Source organism: Anopheles gambiae, chromosome 2 (genome assembly GCF_943734735.2).
Source record: "Anopheles gambiae chromosome 2, idAnoGambNW_F1_1, whole genome shotgun sequence".
Taxonomy (NCBI): Eukaryota; Metazoa; Arthropoda; class Insecta; order Diptera; family Culicidae; genus Anopheles; species Anopheles gambiae.
Genome location: NC_064601.1, coordinates 34,967,715 through 34,992,917, shown reverse-complemented (window position 1 = coordinate 34,992,917; position 25,203 = coordinate 34,967,715). Strand labels below are relative to the sequence as shown.

Sequence of the window (25,203 nt, the reverse complement as noted above, 5' to 3'; positions counted from 1 at the left end):
ATCCTTCGCTTCACCGATTTCGAGCAGTTTTCAAATCGGCATCTCTCTCTCCCATTTCGCGCTCTCTCTCTCTCTCTCTTCGATGTACGCCGGAGCACGCGCGCCCGTGTTTGAATTTGTGGCAGTTGCGTTTTCACTCTCACTCGGTACGCGTACGCCATCGGAGACGCAAGTGGCAGCTGCGCGCATTGCTAGAGATAACGCCATCCACACTGCGCGCGCGGTTGCTAAGCCCGCTCGTTGCCATCGGTTTTGGCTGCCAACGGCGAGGAAAATTTTGGCGCGAACACAACTCACACGTGCGAATCAAATAGTAGTGTACCATCAGCTCAGTTTTTTATGGTTTTTCTACGGGAAATGATACCGTTGTGTTAGCAAATATTTAACTAACCATAAAGCACGTGTGCGCCTCGCGCGCGTGAAGTGAAAAGTGGTGGGAAAGTTTAAATGTACGGCGCGCTTGTTGGCTGTGTTGCAAAGTGAGTCCGTTTATCCGTTTATCCAAGAACGCCAAGGATGGGCCAGGAGCAGGAAGATCACACGGTGGGCGATGGAGAGCAACGGAAAGGAGATGAGCAGCAGCAGCAACAGCAACAGCTCGATGAGTCTCCCGCCCAGCTAAAGAACGGCACCGCTAAGCTGACCGTCCAGTCGGCAGGCGATCTGAAGCAAACCATTCTCGACGGGCTGGAGAAAAAGGGCGACCGTGGGCTGTGGCTATGGTAAGTGGAGTGGACTGGGTGGAAAATCCGTGACACGTTTCCCATTCTAATTTTCAACGCGCGCGCTGCTATTCGCCAAGCCAAGAAAAATATATAGGTCGAGGAGCGTGTTTCGGTTGCAAAACAGCGGCCACCGTTGACGTTGACCGCGTCGCGGAAGGATAAAAATAAACCCGAACCCCTCCCACAAAGATAACACACACACACGCGCAAAGGCGACACGCTGTTGCCGTACGCAACCAAAGCGCGTTAGAAAAATGGTTCTGCTCAGGGAAATGGAGGAAGAATTTAGAAAATTACCAGAAGGTCATCTGAGAATGATGGTGCGGGTAGGGTCGGGCGCGTGTAGGAGGCATGCTTGCCTTCAAGGTGGTTTTGTTGCGCCGTCTCGACCCAAACGCATCAGAAACACGTTCTTGGACAGTGCAGCACGTGCATTCTCTGTGCGTACGTTTACACATACGCAGACACCGCGAGGTGGCGAGAACGCAAGCGATGAAGGTTGTGCGTGCGTACCCCCGTAGTAGGCCGGGGAGGGGAAGCAAAAGTGGTTCTACTTTTACCTTCTTTTTTTTCTCATTCGCTCTCTCCCTTTTCTATACTTTCACCCCGACCGTGCGAGTGTGTGTGTGTGTTTTGCGGGTTCAAAAGAGTTCAGTTGCTATAAGGGATGAAGTGGACACGTCGAGCAACAGCACGGCTGATAGGACAGTACAGGCCAGCCCGTGCGCGCACTTTCATGCTGGAATGTTTTTCGAGACGACCGATCGCACGCCTGTCGTCCGGTGGTCGAGAGTGGGACAGTATAAAGGCGGATTAAGTTCTCACTAATTGGAAGTAGCCCTGAGCAACAATCTCGCGAGTTGGTAGCTACAGCAATGAAAGTGGGAATTGATTTGAAAGTTCCATTACTTATTACTGAGAAATTGGACACTTATTATCCACTTGGACAAAGATTCCAACAAAACAGGCCACACTTACTCCGATTCAATTGACATTGGCAGTGGCATTCCGAAAATAAAAGCTCCCGTCACACACTAAATACTCCTAACGGCGCACTGGGTCCAGGTCCAGCCAGTGAGAGAGATAAGGCACGGGGAAGAACGGCATCGCAAAAACACACAAAAAAGCGCTCCCTGCCGAAAACGAAAACCAAACCAAAAATTCCTCTCCTATCAGACGTGGAGGTCAACACCGGTACCAATCCCCTTGCTGGAGCCGTAAAATGAAGATTTGCGTAAAACGACCCTTCAAACGCAGCGCGGGATTAAAAGCGCGCGAGCGAGCGCTCGCGTAATGGGGTTTTGTGAGGACACAAAACGTGCGCTAATAGAATAAATTATTTCTTAAAAGACGGTCCCGGGGCGAGGTGGTGTGTGTGTGTGCGAGGAGGTAATTATCATCCGGATGGAGGAAGGAACTGTGTGCCCAGTTGTCCAAATGGGAAGCCAACGTTAGAATTCATAAACAGTTGGCGAGCGCAGGTTTAACAACTGACCTTTGCCTTTCGTGGCGGCCATTGGCGGCCTATCGCGATGATGTCCGGGGGCGCCATGGCGGGCAGTATACGCCGGTGAAGAAGGGCGCAGAAAGGAAAACAACCCTCCTCGCTTATCGTGCCCAGCAGAGTGCGCAATCACTTCTTCACCCCCAGGTTTCGGGACAGGACAGGTTCATCTTGTCCAATCGAATCTGGACGCCTTTCTTCACCAGACCGCTTGCTACCGAGAGGATGATGATGGAGGTCTTATCGTGCAATTACAGGTGCAATGAAGCTGCACGATACACACATCATACCATTACCCATCATTTCCCATCGCGTCTAATCAAACACGAATATATGGGCCGCGTGTTACCCCTTCCGCGTGACAGTGCGCATCGAGCCACAAGGGATGGCAGGGTGTTTTGAATGTCACGGCACAACATAATACCGGCCCGTACCCGATAGTATCCGTATCGTCATTAATGCCCTGTCAACGCCAAACATCATCCAAGGGCACGTTTGCTTTATACGGGGCGCTCCATGCGGATCGGTTGATGTTGTTGTTGTTTTTGTTTTGCGCGCCAAGGTTGGTGACTTTGTCCACACACCACGACGCGTACACGAGAAGCATGCGATCGCGCGATTTTGTAGGCGCAAAACTGCAACGGAAACGCACGATTCGCGCGTGTGCTGTGCGAAATGATTTGCATTTCGTCAAAGCCGTGCCGCCGCCGCCACCGCCACCACCGCCACTCGGAATTAAAGTCAAGCACAACTGGAACTCCTCCTCCGGGAGAGGTTTGCATTGAAATGGGGGGGTTGAAAATGAGTCCAGGCTATCGGTCGGCAAGTCGGCAAGTTGACTCCCGTTATCGACGATCGGATGATATGTGTGAGGGTTTTTTTTTACAGTTTTGGAACGATTTAATACACTAAAAGAGCAGATGTCCTACTGATATAGTGCCAAGATTCAAGTGGACTGTTCCACCACCGATTGCCACTGCTCCTAATCTTATCTATCTTGCTCGCTCTAATCTGTCGCCGACCGGTGCGCCGCTCTGACATAATCTGATTAAATGTTCTGTCGTCTCACTACCGAGCGCTATCTTACAGGGTTTTTCAGGAGTTCCAATAGCTGTGGGACACTTTATTGACTCTATCTTATAGGAAATTACTTTAATGTAATGGGAAATGGACTCTATAGCATCCTTGTTGAACAAATCCTATAGGAATTTCCAAGGAGACTGTCCAAAACGAGAGCCATAGAGTCTAATTATCAACATATGAAGTTCACTTCCCAAAAGTAAAAGTCAAGAAACTGTCCCACAACTACGAGAACCCCTGGAAAACTTTGTATCGTGGGCAATTAATTAGCAAGCCTTTTTTTAACCAAACAAATGCCAATGCCAGGGTCCTGTTCATCCTCTGCCTCACGCCCAACATCCTGAACGGGTTTCACGTCTCGTCGTACGTGTTTCTGGGCCAGCTGCCGAAAAACTACTACTGCATGGTGCCGGAGCTGCTGCAGGCCGGCTGGAGCCACGAGGAAATACGCAACATCACCTCACCAACGTAAGCCTCCGCAACGTTCGCTACGCGCCACTAGAATGCATTCTAACGCCGTGTCTCTCTCTCTCATTCTATTCTATCGCACCAGGGGCAGCACTAAAAATGGCACCTGCACGATCTACACCTGGAACTATGGTCAGCTGAGCGAGCTGAACTACAACGATGCGCTCAGCTACACCCAGTCCCATCCGCCGCCGGCCGAGGTAAACTGTCTCGCGACGGCGGGCACCGGCGCCGGCAGCTGGCACATGTACTACGACCAACCGGACGGCGTATCGATCGTACCGGAATGGGATCTGCTGTGCGAGCGGACCGCACTCCGTTCGACCGTGCAGGTCGCCCTGTCGATCGGCAAGTTTGTCGGTGCCTCCAGCTTCGGCGTCATCTCGGACAAATACGGGCGCAAGACGAGCTTTTCAATTGCGGCCACACTGTACATCGTTGCCGGGCTGCTGACCACCTTTTCGCCGTTCTACGCACTGCTGCTGCTCGGGCGCATCGGGCTCGGTGCATCCGCTTCCGGGGTGTTCTATCCCGCCTTTGCTTTGCGTAAGTGTTTTTGTTCGTCCCTTGGGAAGTGCTGTGTGGCAGATGACTAATTTTTGTGTCCCTTTTGCATGCTCCCTCCCTCCCAGTGACGGAAAACATTGGCAAACGGCACCGGTCCTGGATGAGCATTGCGTTCAACTTTTCCTACCCGCTCGGTATGCTCTGTCTGGCGCTGGCCGCCTATCTCATCCAGCCGTGGCGCGATCTTTCCCTCGCCCTGACCGTACCGTCCTTTCTGCTCGTGATCCATCTTTAGTGAGTGTGTTTGCGCGTTCTCAAACAACAAAAAACCCATCTAATCTGTTTCCCTGTCTGTCACACAGCTTCCTGGTTGAATCTCCCCGCTGGTTGCTTAGCAAGGGCCGCGAACGGAAAGCGTACCGGATGGTGTTCGGGCACAGCGCACCCCAGGAGCTGATCGACAGTGCGACGGTGGCGGAAAAGCATCAAGCAGCGGCGGAAGCGGAAACCGATCCGGCCCCGGTACCATTCAGCACGCGGCTAAAGCAATCGTTCAGCGAGTTTACGAAGCTGTACGGGACGCCCGTACTCTGCCGGCGGGCTCTTATTTGCCACTTTACGTGGTGCATTACGTCGCTGTGCTATTACGTTACAGGTACAGCCGTGTTTTGTTCAAGTTATTTTATGATTTGACCCTCTAAAATTTCGCTCACATTCCGTCTTTGCTCTACAGCACTCAATGCCGATAACTTTGCGGCCAATCGAAACGTGTACGTTGCGACCACCGGCTCGGTAGACATCGTGGCGTACATACTCTCGATGATCGTGCTGGCGTACTTCGGTCGGCGCAGCTCCTCGTTCTGCTTCTTCCTGTACGCCGGCGTCTGTCTGCTGGTGGTGCTAACCATCCCGCCCGACAACACGACCCTGCTGGTAACGCTCGCGATGCTGGGCCGCGTCGGCATTACCGCGGTGTACGCGATCGTGACGCTGCACACGGCGGAGCTGTTCCCGACCGAGATACGCAACACGGCGCTCGGCATCTGCTCGACGATGGCGCACGTCGGCTCGATTGCGGCCCCGTACATTACGGATCTGCTCGGCCGGCTCGCCTGGTGGATACCGACCACGATCTGCGGCTGCTCGGTGCTGCTGGCCGGTGCACTCACCCTGCTGCATCCGGAAACGCGCGACGCCGCGCTGAAGGATCACGCCCAGCAGGAACGGCACGCAACGCACGCGGCCGACGAGGAGATGGACGAGAAGGGCGAAAAACCAATCGCGAACAATTGAGTTATTGCGAGGGGGAGAGTAAGAAATTAACACGACGGCACACACACACACTGGGGGGTTTTGTTTAAGCGAGATTAGAAAGGATAAGGACTTTACTTTAAGCCGAACCGGTCACACGGTCGGACCGATCGGAAAATGGCTCAGATAGTAGGCAACGTCGGTGTAGACGCCGGGCGTTCCCGGTGCCCCACAGCCGACCCCGTACGAGATGACGCCGCGCAGCACAAACTGCGTGGACGGTGGGCGCTGGCACACGTAGCCTCCGCCGGAATCACCCTTTTAATTTAGAAAAAAAAAACGCTAGTTTAGTAACTAGTAAGTCTCAACTGGGAAATGGCAATAACGACTCACCTTGCAAGCATCGGACCGCCCGATGGCACAAAACATTCCAGAGTCGGTTGGTGGCGCTACGACCGCTCCCATCATTCCAATGCATCGGTCCAGCTCGAGGGCCAGCACCGTACCGTAGTGGAGCGTTCGGCTGATTGGCCCATCGTACGAGCCGGACCCATAGCCGAAGATGTAACACAGCTCACCGTTAGCGGCCGTACGGTAGGTGTCGTTCGGTAGGCGTAACGTCGACTGTGTATCGCCTTCCGGTTTGCTGCTCGGTGTGGTTGGTAACGCTGCCCGAAGCAATGCGATATCGCCTACCATCGTTACGCTGCCAGCGGATGAACGAACAGTGAAACAGAAAAAAAGCCTCTCTTTAATTGATTCGGTTCGTTACTCTCATACAGCAGTGTGGTGTGTTCACTTACGGATTGTAACTATCCAGCAGGTGCGTCTCAACGATGGGTAAACGTTCGACAGTGCTATCGTCCAGACTGGCGCCACCAATTACCGCCACCATTTGCGTTAGATTGCCCTTTCGCCTGTAGAAAGTGAAACGATAAAGCGATTTAACAGCATATGGACAGAGAGGTTTCGGTAGATGATTTTATAAATGATAAAACAAAACAATTTTCTTTAAAATCCCAATTATCAGGGAAACTGAGCAGGGCGGGCAAACAATTAGCCAGGGAATTTTACACATTAAGCTAACACATTTAGGCTTTAATTGTACGCTTTAGAATATAAGACGCTACCACGTTGCAGACACGTTGTAGGACGGAACAGAACAATAACACTCATTGTTGTCATAAAACGATTACGACAATCACGACAATCACACTTTAAGAAAGAAAGAAATAAAGTTCAATCTATACTTACAGCGGTATGATGCAGTGCGCCGCGGTTAGTATCCAGCCCTCGCCCAAATGCGTACCGCCACAGAAGTGTGTCCAGTTTGCATCGGCCAGCTGTAACGAAACGGCAAACGGAAACATGCCCCGCTGGCGGACACGTTCACCGCGCACGATCGCATCGGTGGGTGGCAGAAACAGTGGCGTTACACTTAGCACTAGCACCGAAAGCACCACGTACGGTGCCATCTCTGTCCGCAACGCAACGAGAACTTCGCTTTTTTTGTCCACGTACGATAAGAACGATTTCGAAACACACGCGACGACGACAATTTGATCAACGGGCAGGGAAAGCGAACGCACACACTACCGCCCGAAGTTCATTAACGAATGGTTTGTTTATTGATAAATGGTTGTATTTGAAGCGTTTTTAACCTAAGATGGTTTAGAAAACCGCCCCGAAAAGGCAAACCGGCTGTGTCAATAGAATAGCAGCTCGGCAGCTCGGAGGCAACGGTGCGCGTCGTCACGTTTTGGAAGCATTTTTGCTTGCGTCAGTACTACTGCTATCCAGTGCTGAATATGTATTCCTTACAGCTTTAACTGTATTTTTTAACGTGCTCGCCGAAGGCTTGCTTAAATGGCATCTTTAGCGTAAGCGATTGGAATAAAATCAACTTGTTTTACAATTGTGTGATGCTTCACACTTACGTACTACAATTAAAACATTGCAAAGAGCACGAAGTCATGGTAGGGGATAAAATAAAGGCGAGTTAACCAGCGTAACGTACTCCTATCGCAACGATACAAGAAAAGCTTATTTAAGTGATGAAAAAGGGGTTTCGCGTAAACCGAACGTAAAGAAGAAGGTGCCGCATATTGAATTATCCTCTAATCGAAAGAATCTTAATGTGTGTTGTTTCATTTTCTTCCTCGGTGTGCTGGTATACGGTGGCCTTTAGCATCATACCGCGCAGTGCAACATTATTGTCTTCCGTTGCATTCGTCACTCTCAACATTTCGGGATCTAAAAACCAAAAAAGAGCATGTTTGTGAGAAATTCAATAAGTTCTAAAGCACCGCCACACCACTTACTATCAACGATACATTCGCAGGCAAACATTTTGCGCGTTAGTCCGGCAGGATAGCGGCGACATTCGGGCTGCTCGCTCAGCGTACGTATAATGCCGAGATCGAGCAGATAGTACTGCTTCTCCTCGTCCTGGCTGCTGGCCAACAGTGCACGGCACCAGATGCCTTCGAACTGTAGCAGGAAGACTAGATTTTCCTCCTCCGGCTGGTACGGGTTCGGGTCGGCCGCTCCGCGCTGTTCGCATTCGTTCAGCATGTTGGCGAACTCCAGGCTGTCCGATTTCAGTATCACCGTCAGCTGGTTCAAACCGTCCAGCTCCGAGGCTTCCACTATCATCAGCTCCACATCCGGCCCCATTTGCATGTCGTGTTCAATGATCTGTTGTGACATTGGGTGACAACAAATAAGTGAATTGTTCAACAATGTTTACACTACGAAGCAGATAATGAAAATAGAACACTTACATCATCAGCCGTAACTGGAAGGTAGGAGGCCGGATCGGGAATTGGCATCTTCGGTACAGCCTCCTGCTTCACTGCTGCTTTCTTTGCTTTTTCGTCCATTTTTTCCTTATTGCCCACCTCTCGTACCTTCTCGCTTAGCTGGTACAGTTCCCGGACGTGGCGCATATCGATCGTTTTGCCGCCCGCTCCATCCTCCACCTTGGTAAGCTCGAAATCATCCAGCTCTTGCAGCGTGCACAGAAACTGGTATACCATCGGCGTGTACGGTGTCGGTACGCCTTCAATCTTTACCGCGTGCGTGTAGCACGTGCCGTACTGTATGTCCTTATCCGGAATGTCTTTCAGCTGCTTCCACTCGACCGTGAGCGAGTTGCCAAAGTCGGGGAAAAACACGCTCACCTGCGACCCGTCCACCGACTTGACAGCGGCCCGATAGTAATCCCCATCGAACGGTGCAAACACAACGTCCTCTACCTTTGGCACCGTCTGCACCATCTCCTTAACACCTCGCGCACATTCAATGGAACGTTTAACCAGCTCGATGTATCGGTTAGGCTGACCATTCGCTTCCGGTCCGGTACGGTACACGTACAGCTCGCCGCCGGCACTGACGTAGGAAATCTTTACATTCTCACCCTCGAGCGGGAATGTGGCGTATTGGATGGTACGCTTCGGTGCCGTCTTTTGCTGCACCCGCTTCGCCAGCTTGGACCCTTCCTTTGCCGGTTTGGCTTCGTTTGCTTTAGCAGGGGCGCTCGATTCACCACTCACCACACTGTTCGATGGGTCGGCCTGGTCCTGGTGACGTTTCATGGCCATACTTTTGAGCACGTTGGTGGGTACGTTACAGGGTGGCGATTCCTTCGGGGTGGCAGCCGGGACGGGTTTCGGCTGCTGGGCCTGTTGTTTCGATGTACCAGGCTGTTGTTTCGATGTACCAGCCTGTTGTTTGGAGCTGCCTGCCACTGGGCCATTCGAGTGCGGCGGCGCGTAATGTTGTGCATTTTCTTTATTCTCGTACCAATTGTTGTTGCCCGCCCCGGGGAACATTCCGTTGAAGGGTAAGGGCATGCTCCTTTGTGGTACATTGGCCGCCACAAACGGATTCGTTGCTCGCACCAAGCGTCTGCAAAATGGAAATGTCTTTTATCAGTACAACACACAGATGTCTGTTTAAACGACGATAAGGGTTTAACCGGGAAAAGGGCCGATAGGTCCACTTACGGTACACATTGCATGATATGGGCCGGCCAATCGGCTCTTTGGCATTGGTCGCCGCAGTAGAATATGCCACAAACAAAGCACTGGAACGAGGCGCCACTGTTCCGGCACGCGGCACAAACGCTAAACATTCCCGGCGGGCCCATCGGCATCTGCATCTGCATTGGCATCTGCATTGGCATCTGCATCGGCATCGGCGGTGGCATGTGGTTCGGTGCAGCAGAGTTATGCTTGGCCGGGGATCTAGTTTGGACAGTGCTTCCCACGACCGACGGTGCGGCAGACGCATTATGTTCCGGTTGCTGCGATAACAGAAAACAAAGATAAGCATGTTTGTGGAATGTTTATCAAACCCCTTATTACGAACCTTGTTTTCCTGCTTTTTTGGTTTTATATTCCACTCGTCCATCGATTCGACGCGCAACACATTCTCATTTTGCGCTAAGCTGGCCCGTGCCTTCGCCGCCTCCCTGGAAATACGGGTGCGAGGTTAGGTTGGCTGATTGGTTGTGCGACGCACTTTCAGCCGGCTGTTGCCGGGTGCCGTCACTGGGTCCACTTACTTGGCGGATTTGTACTTGATAAACACTTCCGTCGGCTTTTTCGAATCGATGTACAATTGAAACAGAAAGCCCAAGCGTTTGGCTTCCGAACGCACGTCCCACTTGGGATCACGAATCACCGCTTTGAAGAAACTATCCGCCATTATCTGGCTGCTCAAGGTTAAACGGAGCTGTTAAACAATAAAACACAAAACTCAGCGGTATTGGACCGGCGTTGCTATTCCGCAACTTCCAGCATCCGAATGCCGTACTCACACCCGCTCGGAACATCAACCACCAACACACACGAATAATCCGCCGCAGTGTCAAATCGGATGGTTTGCACAGTGTGACAAACACAAGTAGGTACATCGGTTCAAGCAGCTAACGATGTAACATCTACGACTCTTTCTATTATCGCTACAATATTATTCTTTAGATCATCATTGGACCCAAAACTAACTAATTTAGTGTTTTACATACCTTATCATATGAATAGAAACGCAAATAAATGTCAGCACGGTAGCAGATGCCATGCAGTGATGTACAATTAGCGGAGTTGTAGTTCCGATCCAAGCTTCGTTTGTGTCGTATGATTTCAAATTGACCGTTAATAACAATAAAGTATTGGTATTTGTAAACGTAGCTCTACAGTGTAAATTCCCTACGGTATTACAGATAATAGTCAGTATGACTTTCCCTTCTTTCTTGTTGGGTGGTAAATGCTGAATGACTTTTTTCGACAGTACTCAAGCTTAGATATTCAACTGCTCGGTCTGTAGTATCGTCCGAAATATTAGTAATCCAATACGATACTTTCTAGAGCAAGTCATCCTATTGGGTTTGTTGAAGACAAATTCACTTTTAATGCAATTTTCGGTAACTCTTCCTAAAATGCCAGAAGTATCCATTACCATCATCTGTTTGTCTTCAAGATGCCTCACCTAACTCAGAGTGGAATTATAGAAGGACGTACGCTATGCTTTGCAGTTGATCTGATTGGGGAAAAACACGAACAAACATATACAACTTTTAAACTTTGTTTTGACTTTCCGAAAGATATTGACTTCATCAAGACGATAACAGAATGTCTCAAGTTAAAGACACCAGCGCGGATGTCCAGTATCGTCCTGTTCCGGTGTTTTGGGATTCGTCATGATAGTGTAAAAAATTCTTCACCATGCGGCAGATCTTGGAGAAGATGGCTGAATACAAAAACGACACATACCATCTCTTCATAGACTTCAAAGCCGCATACGATAGCATAGCCAGGGTAAAACTGTACGACGCTATGAGCTCTTTTGGAATCCCGGCCAAACTGATAAGGCTAGTTAGAATGACTATGACCAACGTCACATGCCAGGTTAGGGTGGATGGAAAACTCTCAGGACCTTTTGCTACCACCAAGGGTCTGCGCCAGGGGGACGGGCTTGCCTGTCTCCTATTCAACTTGGCGCTAGAGAGAGCTATCCGTGACTCGAGGGTGGAGACTACGGGAACCATCTTCTATAAGTCAACCCAGATCCTGGCATACGCTGATGATATAGACATCATTGGTCTGCGGCTCTCCTATGTAGCAGAAGCCTACCAAGGGATCGAGCAGGCGGCAGAGAACCTCGGATTGCAGATAAACGAGGCAAAGACCAAACTGATGGTGGCAACATCAGCGGGCCCGCCAACAAATAATCAGAATCTACGTAGGCGTGACGTGCAGATAGGTGAACGCACTTTTGAAGTCGTCCCACAATTCACCTATCTGGGATCAAAGGTCAGCAACGACAATAGCATGGAAGCTGAGTTGCGCGCAAGGATGCTGGCTGCCAACCGGTCATTCTACAGCCTGAAAAAGCAGTTCACCTCAAAGAACCTGTCGCGACGGACGAAGCTGGGACTATATAGTACCTATATAGTACCAGTGCTCACATACGCCTCTGAGACATGGACACTGTCCAAATCTGACGAAACCCTCTTAGCCGCGTTCGATAGGAAGATGCTCAGAAGGATACTTGGCCCCGTATGTGTGGAAGGACAATGGAGGAGCCGCTATAATGACGAGCTATACGAGATGTACGGCGACCTCACTGTCGTACAGCGTATAAAGCTCGCCAGGCTCCGGTGGGCTGGCCATGTTATACGCATGGAAACGGACGACCCAGCCCGTAAAGTCTTTTTAGGCCGTCCACAAGGACAGATGAGGCGTGGTAGGCCCAAATTGAGGTGGCAAGATGGCGTGGAGGCGTCCGCCATTAAGGCCGGGATAACGGACTGGCAGACGAAGGCGCGAGACCGTGAGCGGTTTCGGACACTCCTGAGGCAGGCCAAGACCGCAAAGCGGTTGTAGCGCCGGATAAGTAAGTAAGTAAGTAAGTGTAAAAAATAAGGAAAAAACAGGACACATTTTTTATATTTCAACTCCACTGCAGCAACGGTGCAGCATTATAAATATTTTATTAAGTGATCATTATATTAGTCAATCCACTGGCATTCTTATTAATTTTGCTCCTCTGTTCAATCATATTTTTTTCAATCAGTCGTAGCTCGTATGATACACACTCACACAAACGCGTGCGCAGGATATACGCACCCGCAGCTATTTACATAGTGAAATCTTGCGCGAAGCACACGATCACGTGCAACGCAACAGTCAGTCTATCTCGTGCTAAACACTAGGCAAGAAAACGGGGGAGATATTTGTGGAAGTCGGCGATGCTTCCCCGACTTCCGACTTTGTTCCCGATTCCGAAAAGTTTGTTCAGTTCGTTTGCTCTCTCTATTTTATGCGATTGGTTTTCTGTATTTTTAGAGGGTTCTACTTCTTCTTTTTAGCTAGTTATAATTTTTCCGTAATCTTATCTTACACGCTAATAAGGGTATTTTGCTATCGTTGATTCTTGCACATTTTACTGCCACATTCGCATTCCTCCGTAGCGCGCCTCTATATATATAGTAAGTTGTTTAGATCATTACTACAATTTGGTTACAACAAAGACGCTATCTAACTTTCTAAAAATTTGCACTCTTCATGTTTAACTGTGTGTTTTTGCTTGTTTTGTTTTTTTTTCTTCTTTTCAACAATCATGCAGCGATGCTTGTGAGATGTATAATCTGTCGGAGAGGAATCTACTCTGCGCTACTGTGTATTCCATGGGGTTAGGTTTAATAATCCTTGTGGTATTTTCGCTCCCTTGTTATAGCATAGCCTAACAACACGCAAAGTCCCACATCAAGCACCGCTGTCTTGGACAGGCATTTCACTTGTTTGTGGAAATAGGCCTACCCTCACACTTTCCGCACAGTTTGGAGCTGTTTATCGGTTCCATATAGTAGTAGTAGTAGTAGTTATCACTTACAATCGCACCCGGGAGGTTGGTTTTTATATTTATTTACCTAATTTGCACTTGTCATTTTAGTACCGTGCTCCTTCGTGACCGTCCTGCTCTAACCGTGCACGCACCAAAACAAACGATAACTCTAAAATCTATTGCAATGCTACAGAACTGGTGTGGCTGTTTAGGTAAGAAATGAGAGTAAAGAGCCTAGTTTCAAGTGCTCCATTTCCACGAAGCTGCTAACAATTCTCGACAGTTTTCCGTCCCTACTACACATGGTTTGGAAAACATTACTTCTTATCGTTTAGTCTCCACTGGGACGCAATTTGTCGTCAACGGTTCGCCCCAAGTCCCCAGTTTCGTTACACCACGACGCTTCTTCGACTTCGATTGAAGTTTTATGAGATTTTTTGGGACACCCATCGCACAAGCTGATGCGGTTCTTTTTTTTTTTGTTATGAAAAGAATACTTCAAAAGATAAGTCATTCTAAATCACAGATATTAAAAAGAAAAACTCAGGAATAACAACGCAACTAAAAAATAAAAGAAAAGAACGTAAACTATGAAAAATTAAAAAATAAAAGAAAAACGTTCACATCAAAAAGCAATAATGAGACAAACAAAAAAACCTATACGGTAAACTATTTCAGAGCGGGGGAGATGTGCTTTTTTGTGCTTGTCAGTAATGAGTATGCTAACAGCAGAACGACCAGTTCTCGGTTTGTGTATTGCTATTGCCGTATGGTGCTGCGCGTTTGAATTCAACAAGTTAATTGTAGCTAATTGACGAAAAATTGTTACGTTTCTTCCTATTCTTCTTCTTTTTTTTTTGTTTATTTTGAATGTTTGTTCAAAAATGTCATTCGTTTAATGAAACTTTTCCAAATATGCACAAAACTGTCTTGCAACGGTAATTGTTGTCGGCTCTGCTTTCGTTAGCAAAGAAAAACAAAACATTAAACTAAGGTAAAAGTAAGTATAAAAATATAATAACAACAAAAAAAAACATTCCATAACGTATATACAAGAGACGTGAGCGTGGATAAAAGGGGAAGGGGCGAAAGGGTGATGGAGGAAGATCGGGGCACCAAAAGATACGGGAAAAAACACGTTCAACACAGTTCGGTAGCAACCAGCTTTCAGCGCACACACCATTAAGCGGCGTACCAGGGGGGAGAGGCGTTACAGCATCAATCGAGACCGCGACTTGGTCTGTGATCTGTGCAGAGGAGGAAAGAAACGAGAGGAAAACACACAAAGTTAGTACTCATGTTCACCAGGATACAGAGCAGAGCTGATGCTAGTAGTAAGCGATGCTTGCAATACTTACAATTTTGGACCACGCTCGGACGAGAACTCGCAATGGAACACGATGATGTGACGGCGCATCGTCCCGTCCTGGCCGTCGGTGACCTTCGGCGGAGCCGTCTTGGACTGGATCAGCTCCTCGACGATCTGCTCCTGGGTGTACAGGTTCTTCGTGCCCCGGATGTGGCCCCCCTCGTACTCGTACGGGTACCGGCAGTCGATGATCTTGAAGCTCGCAATCTTGTCGTTGTAGTCGCCGCGTACCAGCCGCGCCATCGTGTCGCCCGAGATCGACTTCAGATCCCGGTGCTGGCCCTCCATCAGCGGCAGCACGTACGATTTGCTGAAGTCGCCGATCAGATCCGGCTCGGACGAGGACCGCGACAGGGCGCTCATGATCTGCGCATCGTTCATCGAGATCGACTTCTGGTACACCGGCTTCTTCGGCACCGCCGCCAGCACGGTCGTGCGGGCCGGACTGTCCAGCGCGGTCACGGCCGGCGGTGCGAACGCAACCGCATCCATCTGCATCTTGCTGCGCTTTTTTTGCTTTTTCGTCCATTTTTTCCTTATTGCCCACCTCTCGTACCTTCTCGCTTAGCTGGTACAGTTCCCGGACGTGGCGCATATCGATCGTTTTGCCGCCCGCTCCATCCTCCACCTTGGTAAGCTCGAAATCATCCAGCTCTTGCAGCGTGCACAGAAACTGGTATACCATCGGCGTGTACGGTGTCGGTACGCCTTCAATCTTTACCGCGTGCGTGTAGCACGTGTCGTACTGTATGTCCTTATCCGGAATGTCTTTCAGCTGCTTCCACTCGACCGTGAGCGAGTTGCCAAAGTCGGGGAAAAACACGCTCACCTGCGACCCGTCCACCGACTTGACAGCGGCCCGATAGTAATCTCCATCGAACGGTGCAAACACAACGTCCTCTACCTTTGGTGCCGCCTGCACCATCTCCTTAACGCCTCGCGCACATTCAATGGAACGTTTAACCAGCTCGATGTATCGGTTCGGCTGACCATTCGCTTCCGGGCCGGTACGGTACACGTACAGCTCGCCGCCGGCACTGACGTAGGAAATCTTTACATTCTCACCCTCGAGCGGGAATGTGGCGTATTGGATGGTACGCTTCGGTGCCGTCTTTTGCTGCACCCGCTTCGCCAGCTTGGAGCCTTCCTTGGCCGGTTTGGCTTCGTTCGCTTTAGCAGGGGCGCTCGATTCACCACTCACCACACTGTTCGATGGGTCGGCCTGGTCCTGGTGACGTTTCATGGCCATACTTTTGAGCACGTTGGTGGGTACGCTACAGGGAGGCGATTCCTTCGGGGTGGCAGTCGGGACGGGTTTCGGCTGCTGGGCCTGTTGTTTCGATGTACCAGGCTGTTGTTTCGATGTACCAGCCTGTTGTTTGGAGCTGCCTGCCACTGGACCATTCGAGTGCGGCGGCGCGTAATGTTGTGCATTTTCTTTATTTTCGTACCAGATGTTATTGCCCGCCCCGGGGAACATTCCGTTGAAGGGTAAGGGCATGCTCCTTTGTGGTACATTGGCCGCCACAAACGGATTCGATGCTCGCACCAAGCGTCTGCAAAATGGAAATGTCTTTTATAAGTACAACACACAGATGTCTGTTTAAACGACGATAAGGGTTTAACCGGGAAAAGGGCCGATAGGTCCACTTACGGTACACATTGCATGATATGGGCCGGCCAATCGGCTCTTTGGCATTGGTCGCCGCAGTAGAATAAGCCACAAACAAAGCACTGGAACGAGGCGTCACTGTTCCGGCACGCGGCACAAACGCTAAACATTCCCGGCGTCGGCATCTGCATCTGCATTGGCATCTGCATCGGCATCGGCGGTGGCATGTGGTTCGATGCAGCAGAATTATGCTTGGCCGGGGATCTAGTTTGGACAGTGCTTCCCACGACCGACGGTGCGGCAGACGCATTATGTTCCGGTTGCTGCGATAACAGAAAACAAAGATAAGCATGTTTGTGGAATGTTTATCAAACCCCGTATTACAAACCTTGCTTTCCTGCTTTTTTGGTTTTATATTCCACTCGTCCATCGATTCGACGCGTAACACATTCTTATTTTGTGCTAAGCTGGCCCGTGCCTTCGCCGCCTCCCTGGAAATACGGTTGCGAGGTTAGGTTGGCTGATTGGTTGTGCGACGCACCATCAGCCGGCTGTTGCCGGGTGCCGTCACTGGGTCCACTTACTTGGCGGTTTTGTACTTGATAAACACTTCCGTCGGTTTTTTCGAATCGATGTACAATTGAAACAGAAAGCCCAAGCGTTTGGCTTCCGAACGCACGTCCCACTTGGGATCACGAATCACCGCTTTGAAGAAACTATCCGCCATTATCTGGCTGTTCAAGGTTAAACGGAGCTGTTAGACAATAAAACACAAAACTCAGCGGTATTGGGCCGGCGTTGCTATTCCGCAGCTTCCAGCATCCGAATGCCGTACTCACACCCGCTCGGAACCAGAGTGGCCAGATTATTTTTGCGGTTTTCGGTAGGCGCATCAAAATTTTATCGGTAGTTTTCGGTAGGAGTTTAAGATTTTTCGGTAGTTTTCGGTAGGCTTTGAAGTGTTGAGCGGGGGGGGGGGGGGGTTGTTGGAGATAGAAGCTAATCTGTGGATCAAGCAGAATCAAAAATATTGATTTTGTCGGACGCTGCATCCGATTTTATTTGTCAAACTAAATGTGTGGTTTTTTGTAGGAACAATCTCAACTTAATTTTTCATAATCGTTATATTATTAAAATCATTCAAATAATCGCAATATGATACGAAAAAGCGTTTGACAGCACGTGCGATTAAATCGCATGCGATGGAGCACAGACACGGGCCTTACTTGTCTCTGTTGAACTTCTGGTTCTGGTTGCTAGTGATTTCCATATAGAGTTTTATACTTTAAGTGATTTGGGAAATGGTTATATGACTTTTTGGTTAGTATTACGAAAAAATCTGTAATTTTCGGTAGGATAAATGAAAAATCGGTAGTTTTAGGGGGCTCATCTGTGAATCGGTAGGCATATCAAAAATCGGTAGGAATACAGATAAATCGGTATTTCTGGTCACTCTGCTCGGAACGTCAACCACCAACACACACGAATAATCCGCCGCAGTGTCAAATCGGATGGTTTGCACAGTGTGACAAACACAAGTAGGTACATCGGTTCAAGCAACTAACGATGTAACATCTACGACTCTTTCTATTATCGCTACAATATTATTCTTTAGATCATCATTGGACCCAAAACTAACTAATTTAGTGTTTTACATACCTTATCGTATGGATAGAAACGCAAATAAATGTTGTCGAAAGAACGGTAGCAGATGCCATGCAGTGATGTACAATTAGCGGAGTTGTAGTTCCGATCCAAGCTTCGTTTGTGTCGAATGATTTCAAATTGACCGTTAATAACAATAATGTCTTGGTGTTGAACAATGTCTTTCCCTTCTTTCTTGATGGGTGGTAAATGCTGGATGACTATTTTGCACAGTGAAAAAAATCATAACCGCTGCTAAAATGCATGTTCTCAAGCTTAGATATTCAACTGCTCGTTCTGTATTATTGTCCAAAATATTAGTAATCCAATACGATACTTTCTCGAGAAGCCATCCAGTTAGGTTTGTTGAAGCCAAATTCACTTTTAATACAATTTTCGGTAACTCTTCCTAAAATGCCATCCGTTTCCATCATCTGTTTGTGTTCAAGATGCCTCATCTAATTGTGAGTGAATTTGCCGAAGGTGTACGCTATGCTTTGAAGTTGATCCGATTGTAAAAAAAAAACACGAACAAACATATACAACTTTTAAACTTTGTTTTGACTTTGTGAAAGATATTGACGTCATCAAGACGATTACAGAATGTCTCAAGTTAAAGACACCAGCGCGGATGTCCACAGTAACGTCCTGTTCCGGTGTTTTGGGATTCGTCATGATAGTGTAAAAAATATGGAAAAAACAGGACACATTTTTTATATTTCAACTCCACTGCAGCAACGGTGCAGCATTATAAATATTTTATTAAGTGATCATTATATTAGTCAATCCACTGGCATTCTAATTAATTTTGCTCCTCTGTTCAATCATATTTTTTTTCAATCAGTCGTAGCTCGTATGATACACACTCACACAAACGCGTGCGCAGGATATACGCACCCGCAGCTATTTACATAGTGAAATCTTGCGCGAAGCACACGATCACGTGCAACGCAACAGTCAGTCTATCTCGTGCTAAACACTAGGCAAGAAAACGGGGGAGATATTTGTGGAAGTCGGCGATGCTTCCCCGACTTCCGACTTTGTTCCCGATTCCGAAAAGTTTGTTCAGTTCGTTTGCTCTCTCTATTTTATGCGATTGGTTTTCTGTATTTTTAGAGGTTTCTACTTCTTCTTTTTAGCTAGTTATAATTTTTCCGTACTCTTATCTTACACGCTAATAAGGGTATTTTGCTATCGTTGATTCTTGCACATTTTACTGCCACATCGCATTCCTCCGTAGCGCGCCTCTATATATAGTAAGTTGTTTAGATCATTACTACAATTTGGTTACAACAAAGACGCTATCTAACTTTCTAAAAATTTGCACTCTTCATGTTTAACTGTGTGTTTTTGCTTGTTTTGTTTTTTTTTCTTCTTTTCAACAATCATGCAGCGATGCTTGTGAGATGTATAATCTGTCGGAGAGGAATCTACTCTGCGCTACTGTGTATTCCATGGGGTTAGGTTTAATAATCCTTGTGGTATTTTCGCTCCCTTGTTATAGCATAGCCTAACAACACGCAAAGTCCCACATCAAGCACCGCTGTCTTGGACAGGCATTTCACTTGTTTGTGGAAATAGGCCTACCCTCACACTTTCCGCACAGTTTGGAGCTGTGTATCGGTTCCATATAGTAGTAGTAGTAGTAGTTATCACTTACAATCGCACCCGGGAGGTTGGTTTTTATATTTATTTACCTAATTTGCACTTGTCATTTTAGTACCGTGCTCCTTCGTGACCGTCCTGCTCTAACCGTGCACGCACCAAAACAAACGATAACTCTAAAATCTATTGCAATGCTACAGAACTGGTGTGGCTGTTTAGGTAAGAAATGAGAGTAAAGAGCCTAGTTTCAAGTGCTCCATTTCCACGAAGCTGCTAACAATTCTCGACAGTTTTCCGTCCCTACTACACATGGTTTGGAAAACATTACTTCTTATCGTTTAGTCTCCACTGGGACGCAATTTGTCGTCAACTGTTCGCCCCAAATCCCCAGTTTCGTTACACCACGACGCTTCTTCGACTTCGATTGAAGTTTTATGAGATTTTTTGGGACACCCATCGCACAAGGCGATGCGGTTCTTTTTTTTTTGTTATGAAAAGAATACTTCAAAAGATAAGTCATTCTAAATCACAGATATTAAAAAGAAAAACTCAGGAATAACAACGCAACTAAAAAATAAAAGAAAAGAACGTAAACTATGAAAAATTAAAAAATAAAAGAAAAACGTTCACATCAAAAAGCAATAATGAGACAAACAAAAAAACCTATACGGTAAACTATTTCAGAGCGGGGGAGATGTGCTTTTTTGTGCTTGTCAGTAATGAGTATGCTAACAGCAGAACGACCAGTTCTCGGTTTGTGTATTGCTATTGCCGTATGGTGCTGCGCGTTTGAATTCAACAAGTTAATTGTAGCTAATTGACGAAAAATTGTTACGTTTCTTCCTATTCTTCTTCTTTTTTTTTTGTTTATTTTGAATGTTTGTTCAAAAATGTCATTCGTTTAATGAAACTTTTCCAAATATGCACAAAACTGTCTTGCAACGGTAATTGTTGTCGGCTCTGCTTTCGTTAGCAAAGAAAAACAAAACATTAAACTAAGGTAAAAGTAAGTATAAAAATATAATAACAACAAAAAAAACATTCCATAACGTATATACAAGAGACGTGAGCGTGGATAAAAGGGGAAGGGGCGAAAGGGTGATGGAGGAAGATCGGGGCACCAAAAGATACGGGAAAAAACACGTTCAACACAGTTCGGTAGCAACCAGCTTTCAGCGCACACACCATTAAGCGGCGTGCCAGGGGGGAGAGGCGTTACAGCATCAATCGAGACCGCGACTTGGTCAGCCGGTTCGGTCCACCGGCGAGCGAGCTGGAGGAGGCGGTGGCGCTGGCCTTGACCGTACCAGTGCCGTCCCCATTCCAGCTGCGCGACTTGGCCCGGAAGTGCCGGTACGCTTCGCCGAAGTCCGGATCCAGCATCGGTCGGTACGCGATCGGATCGCAGAGTTCGGCATGCGCCTTGAAGAACTCTTTGTAGCCGCCGTGCAGCAGGTACATCTCCGGATAGTGCAGCGCCGGGTAGCTGTCGGCATTCAGGATGCGATCGTGATTGCGCAGGAAGCGTGATCTGTGCAGAGGAGGAAAGAAACGAGAGGAAAACACACAAAGTTAGTACTCATGTTCACCAGGATACAGAGCAGAGCTGATGCTAGTAGTAAGCGATGCTTGCAATACTTACAATTTTGGACCACGCTCGGACGAGAACTCGCAATGGAACACGATGATGTGACGGCGCATCGTCCCGTCCTGGCCGTCGGTGACCTTCGGCGGAGCCGTCTTGGACTGGATCAGCTCCTCGACGATCTGCTCCTGGGTGTACAGGTTCTTCGCGCCCCGGATGTGGCCCCCCTCGTACTCGTACGGGTACCGGCAGTCGATGATCTTGAAGCTCGCAATCTTGTCGTTGTAGTCGCCGCGTACCAGCCGCGCCATCGTGTCGCCCGAGATCGACTTCAGATCCCGGTGCTGGCCCTCCATCAGCGGCAGCACGTACGATTTGCTGAAGTCGCCGATCAGATCCGGCTCGGACGAGGACCGCGACAGGGCGCTCATGATCTGCGCATCGTTCATCGAGATCGACTTCTGGTACACCGGCTTCTTCGGCACCGCCGCCAGCACGGTCGTGCGGGCCGGACTGTCCAGCGCGGTCACGGCCGGCGGTGCGAACGCAACCGCATCCATCTGCATCTTGCTGCGCTTGCTCTGCACCGGGCTAATGCCCGGCGGTTCCGGCCGCTTGAAGCAGCGCGTCACCGCCGCTTCCGTGCGCGACGAGTACGGCGTTAGGTTGCAGTTTTCCTGATCCTCGATCGCGATCATACGGCGCGAGTAGCGCTCCGGCGTCTTCATCTGCTGCTGCTGCTGCAGCACGGTGCCATTGTTGTTCTCGGTCAGGCTGAGGCAGCGGCGCACGAACGGGCGCTTCTGGTGCTCGGGCGTCGTCGCCGTGCGCGTCGTCGTCTTGATCGTGCCGCAGATCAGCGAGCTCAGCCCGCTCGGCTGCTGGGTACGCGATTGCTGCCCCGGCTGTCCCTTGCCCTCCATGTCATCGTCCTCCATCGCTTCCATGTCGAACAGCTCCATATCGTCCATCGATTCCATCGAGCCGGACGACAGGCTGCTGTGCAGCAGCAGTCGGCCCCGCGAGCTCGCGGGCGAGCTCGCGCTGTTGTGCCGGGACAGGCTGCTGTTCTGCGCCGTCTGCGACTGGTTGAACTGGAACAGGGAGTGGTGCGATTGCTTGGCCGCGGTCACCGAACCGCTGCTGCTGTTGTGTAGCGAGCTCATGAGCGCATCGTTCAGCACGCTCGCACCGTAGCCGGAGTCCATCGAGTTGGGATCGTGATCGTCCAGCGGGCGGCGCAGACGGTAGCCGAGCCCGCCCGGGCCGGTGGTCAGCTTGCCGGCTGCGGCAGCGACGACCATCGGGCCCGTCGTCCCGCTCACGATCGGTATCGCCATGTGCTTGCTGGGCGTGTTGCTCTCCGACGGCAGCAGCTCGCCATCCTCGGGACAGAGCGTGCACGGGCTGCACGGCCGGGGGCTCTGCTGCGGGCTGTGGCTCTGGTAAAACGACAGCTCCTCGGTCGGCATGTTCTCCTTGCCGGGCGAGCCCAACATCTTGCACCCATCGTCGTAGATCATGCGCTGGGGCACACCGTGCTGCCGGAACTGGAGGCTGCGCTGGCGCTGCTCCGTCCGTCTGGTTGCTGGCGATCGTCCGGCAGAGTTGAGCGTGAAGCGGCTGTAGAGAGAAAGAGAGAAAGAGGAAACGTCAGTAAAACTGCATCGGAAAATTTGTTCTACATTACAGTACAGGCAGCCGGAACCACCGGTCAAAGGGGGGGAGGGTTTCACCCCTCGCGATCGCTAATTATATATCCCAGCAAGGTAGTAGAGGACCCTGCTAAGCCCAAGGATAACCAACACACACACACACACACACCATGTGCATGTGCGCGCGTTTTTGCTGGTTCCGCCGGGTTCAGTACCCCAAAGCCATAACAACAAACTGTGGGTCGCCGCTTCTGCCGTGTAGTGTGTGTGTGCGTGTTGCAGTGGCGACAGACTTGGCAAGGATCGATCCCGCTACTTCCACTCACACATACGCTCACATGTGCGATGTGCGCACGGGTCCCAAGTACCACGAGGGTGCAATGGCAGCAAATAATAATAGCAAGAGCTACAAACAGCAGGCTCAGCCGTGAGAAGGTCACATCTGGCGCCGCTCAGAGCCAGCCACAGCCGTGCAAGCGCAACGCAAGGGACCCGCTCTCTGCCACTTCTCGCCAGCTTCGCCACACACACACATACAGAAACACACACGTTCGAAGCGCAAAGCGATGGGCCCACAGCAGAACCTTCGGCCAGAGAGCAGCGTGCGCGTAGTGTGAACAGCGCTGATGATAACGTGTGCGTCGTCGCCGTCGTCGTAGCGCTGCGAGGGTAATGGCACCGAGAATTGGTGGCGCCTTCGGGGGAGGAAGGGGGAAAGGTTGGTGGTGGTGAAGGTGGCTAAGAAGGCAAAAGCCCTTTGCCAACCAGGGGGAAAAGACGCGGCCCGAAAATAGAAAAGCCAAACCCCTCCGAACTGGGGCAAACTTAACGATCCTCCGCAAGGGACCCCGCATTTGTGCATCGGTGTGTATGTGTACGCGCGTGGTTGTGAGCGCATGGAAGAGTGTAGAGTCGGGGTTGTTGGCTGCGTCTTCTTGCTTTGCCTTGTTGTACTGTAAAAAAAAAATGCTAGATCTTGAGACACCGAGATCACCAATACACACACACGGTCACAGACTCGCGATCGCACACACAGTTGGACGTGTGTGTGTATCTTTCGTTCCTTGACTTTTAGCTGCAGTTATGATGCACGATTGTTGTAGTCTTTCCTTCCTTCTTCTCCTCCTTCTTCTTCTTCTTCTGCTGTGTCCATCCATTCATTCTCTTGCACCGGGCCCCCGCCAATTCATGACCGGTGTGGACAACGTGCGCGGGAATGGCACCTGGTTCCACACAGCAAGGGAAACCCACCACACCGTGTACTTTAGGGGTAGAGACAGGAGTGCGCAAAAAAAAAATGAGATGATTGACCGAAGAAACACGCAGGACAAACACACAGAAAGAAAGAAAAAAAGTCAAGAGACGCACAGCAGACGACCGCACGTCTCTGGACACATGCCGCCCGCGTTAACACGCGTACGAAGATCGTCAGGCTGGGCGCTCGCGAAAGAAACTGACCTATCTCAAGGAGGATCGCGCGCACGCGCTTCTTAAGACAAATATAGCGCCAAATGGACGGAACAACGTACGTCTGTGCTTGGCGGATGTGATGCTCAACCCACGGAGTACCGTAGCGGTAATGGCCTCCGCCGCAAGAGACCCATGGCCTAGAGAAACGCCAAAGCAAAACACCACTTTCCGCATCTTGCGCCCTGTTCCTTTCGTTCGGCCAAAAAATAGCGGCTTGGTGTGGCTGGGCGCGAAGCAGCAGCAGCAACAACAACAACAGGATTGCCAAATCTGGCCAAACCACAACAAACCCCCCCGACGTCTTTCCTATTCTCGCTCACTCCCTCTTTCTATTGCCAACTCCGCGGGCAGCACCGTGGCGGCGCGAAATATGCGCGCGCGAACGTGGGCACCAAAGAAGAACGAGCGCGTAAAGAACGAAAAGAACACCACACAACCGGTAAAACTCATCGTAAATACACACACACACATTTGCCATTCCACACCACCCAATTCCACCCATCCGATCCCGCTGGTAAACACAGACTCTTCTACTGCGCACCAAACGCCGGGAAGGCCGGCCAAAGCTTTCACGTGAATGGCACAGCGAAACGCGAATGAAAGTGAGTTTTTCGCGATTTCACTATCCCCGGTGGTTCTTCTTGCCCGGTGCCAGTGCAGTGTGGCTGCCTTAAGCTGCCCACTGACCTTAAGCCGCTTTTAGGCGCACGTGCTCGTGGGCTGGAGGATGCTCCATTTGGAATGCGTGGAAAATGATAGAGCGGGAAATTAGACACGGGAGCACGGTTTGAGAACTATGATGTGGCGCATCATTGTAGTCAGGGTTCTGCTGAGAAATTAAGGCACAAACAACACTCTAGTGCGTCAGTGATCTTTCACC

The 25,203-nt window shown here is 49.7% G+C and overlaps 5 protein-coding genes across 9 annotated transcripts in view; 1 reads left to right on the top strand and 4 right to left on the bottom strand.

The window, feature by feature from the left end:
- Nucleotides 1-123: 123 nt before the first annotated feature.
- On the top strand, nucleotides 124-6,727 carry LOC1279771 (organic cation transporter protein). Its single transcript, XM_319528.5, has 6 exons — nucleotides 124-722; nucleotides 3,616-3,777; nucleotides 3,863-4,323; nucleotides 4,410-4,578; nucleotides 4,647-4,939; nucleotides 5,018-6,727. The coding sequence occupies exons 1-6, from the start codon at nucleotides 517-519 to the stop codon at nucleotides 5,575-5,577; spliced, it is 1,851 nt and encodes a 616-aa protein (XP_319528.5). The 5' UTR covers nucleotides 124-516; the 3' UTR covers nucleotides 5,578-6,727.
- On the bottom strand, nucleotides 5,636-7,140 carry LOC133391923 (serine protease 56-like). Its single transcript, XM_061648705.1, has 4 exons — nucleotides 6,790-7,140; nucleotides 6,339-6,452; nucleotides 5,929-6,241; nucleotides 5,636-5,853 (listed from the first exon to the last, which is right to left on the bottom strand). Exons 1-4 carry the CDS (start codon nucleotides 7,008-7,010, stop codon nucleotides 5,689-5,691), a joined length of 813 nt encoding a protein of 270 aa, XP_061504689.1. The 5' UTR covers nucleotides 7,011-7,140; the 3' UTR covers nucleotides 5,636-5,688.
- On the bottom strand, nucleotides 7,141-17,344 carry LOC1279773 (uncharacterized). 2 transcript variants are annotated; one of them, XM_061648703.1, is made up of 7 exons: nucleotides 16,949-17,344; nucleotides 16,753-16,855; nucleotides 16,574-16,687; nucleotides 9,543-9,715; nucleotides 8,319-9,444; nucleotides 7,857-8,232; nucleotides 7,141-7,788 (listed from the first exon to the last, which is right to left on the bottom strand). In XM_061648703.1, the coding sequence occupies exons 1-7, from the start codon at nucleotides 17,089-17,091 to the stop codon at nucleotides 7,646-7,648; spliced, it is 2,178 nt and encodes a 725-aa protein (XP_061504687.1). In that variant the 5' UTR covers nucleotides 17,092-17,344; the 3' UTR covers nucleotides 7,141-7,645. The 2 variants fall into 2 exon arrangements, with proteins under 2 accessions (XP_061504687.1, XP_061504686.1); XM_061648702.1 differs by lacking the exons at nucleotides 16,574-16,687; nucleotides 16,753-16,855; nucleotides 16,949-17,344 and adding exons at nucleotides 9,907-10,009; nucleotides 10,103-10,544 and having other exon boundaries at nucleotides 9,543-9,841.
- LOC133391924 (M-phase inducer phosphatase-like) lies at nucleotides 14,723-15,476 on the bottom strand. Its single transcript, XM_061648706.1, has one exon. The coding sequence runs from the start codon at nucleotides 15,248-15,250 to the stop codon at nucleotides 14,738-14,740; it is 513 nt and encodes a 170-aa protein (XP_061504690.1). The 5' UTR covers nucleotides 15,251-15,476; the 3' UTR covers nucleotides 14,723-14,737.
- A 1,746-nt stretch (nucleotides 17,345-19,090) lies between the features above and the next one.
- The window catches only part of LOC1279787 (M-phase inducer phosphatase), a 116,933-nt gene continuing 110,820 nt past the window's right edge, over nucleotides 19,091-25,203 (bottom strand). For all 4 annotated transcript variants that reach the window (XM_061648698.1, XM_061648699.1, XM_061648700.1 and 1 more), the window contains 2 exons: nucleotides 21,256-22,821; nucleotides 19,091-21,144 (listed from right to left, as the gene is read on the bottom strand). In XM_061648698.1, the coding sequence (XP_061504682.1) occupies nucleotides 20,829-21,144; nucleotides 21,256-22,821 (1,882 nt within the window). In that variant the 3' untranslated portion in view covers nucleotides 19,091-20,828. The remainder of the gene's footprint in view (nucleotides 21,145-21,255; nucleotides 22,822-25,203) is intronic.

What these genes read in the sequence shown, in the direction of transcription:
- LOC133391923 (XM_061648705.1), bottom strand. Translation starts at nt 7,010, where the DNA reads ATGGCACCGTACGTGGTGCTTTCGGTGCTAGTGCTAAGTGTAACGCCA. An exon ending in GCGCACTGCATCATACCGCT is followed by an intron (nt 6,453 to 6,789) that starts GTAAGTATAGAT and finishes CACTTTCTACAG; the next exon opens with GCGAAAGGGCAATCTAACGC. An exon ending in CTGCTGGATAGTTACAATCC is followed by an intron (nt 6,242 to 6,338) that starts GTAAGTGAACAC and finishes ATCCGCTGGCAG; the next exon opens with CGTAACGATGGTAGGCGATA.
- LOC1279771 (XM_319528.5), top strand. Translation starts at nt 517, where the DNA reads ATGGGCCAGGAGCAGGAAGATCACACGGTGGGCGATGGAGAGCAACGG. An exon ending in CTATCCCGCCTTTGCTTTGC is followed by an intron (nt 4,324 to 4,409) that starts GTAAGTGTTTTT and finishes CCTCCCTCCCAG; the next exon opens with TGACGGAAAACATTGGCAAA. An exon ending in GCTGTGCTATTACGTTACAG is followed by an intron (nt 4,940 to 5,017) that starts GTACAGCCGTGT and finishes TTTGCTCTACAG; the next exon opens with CACTCAATGCCGATAACTTT.
- LOC133391924 (XM_061648706.1), bottom strand. Translation starts at nt 15,250, where the DNA reads ATGCAGATGGATGCGGTTGCGTTCGCACCGCCGGCCGTGACCGCGCTG.
- LOC1279773 (XM_061648702.1), bottom strand. Translation starts at nt 10,245, where the DNA reads ATGGCGGATAGTTTCTTCAAAGCGGTGATTCGTGATCCCAAGTGGGAC. An exon ending in CATATCATGCAATGTGTACC is followed by an intron (nt 9,445 to 9,542) that starts GTAAGTGGACCT and finishes TCCATTTTGCAG; the next exon opens with ACGCTTGGTGCGAGCAACGA. An exon ending in TTCCAGTTACGGCTGATGAT is followed by an intron (nt 8,233 to 8,318) that starts GTAAGTGTTCTA and finishes ATGTCACAACAG; the next exon opens with ATCATTGAACACGACATGCA.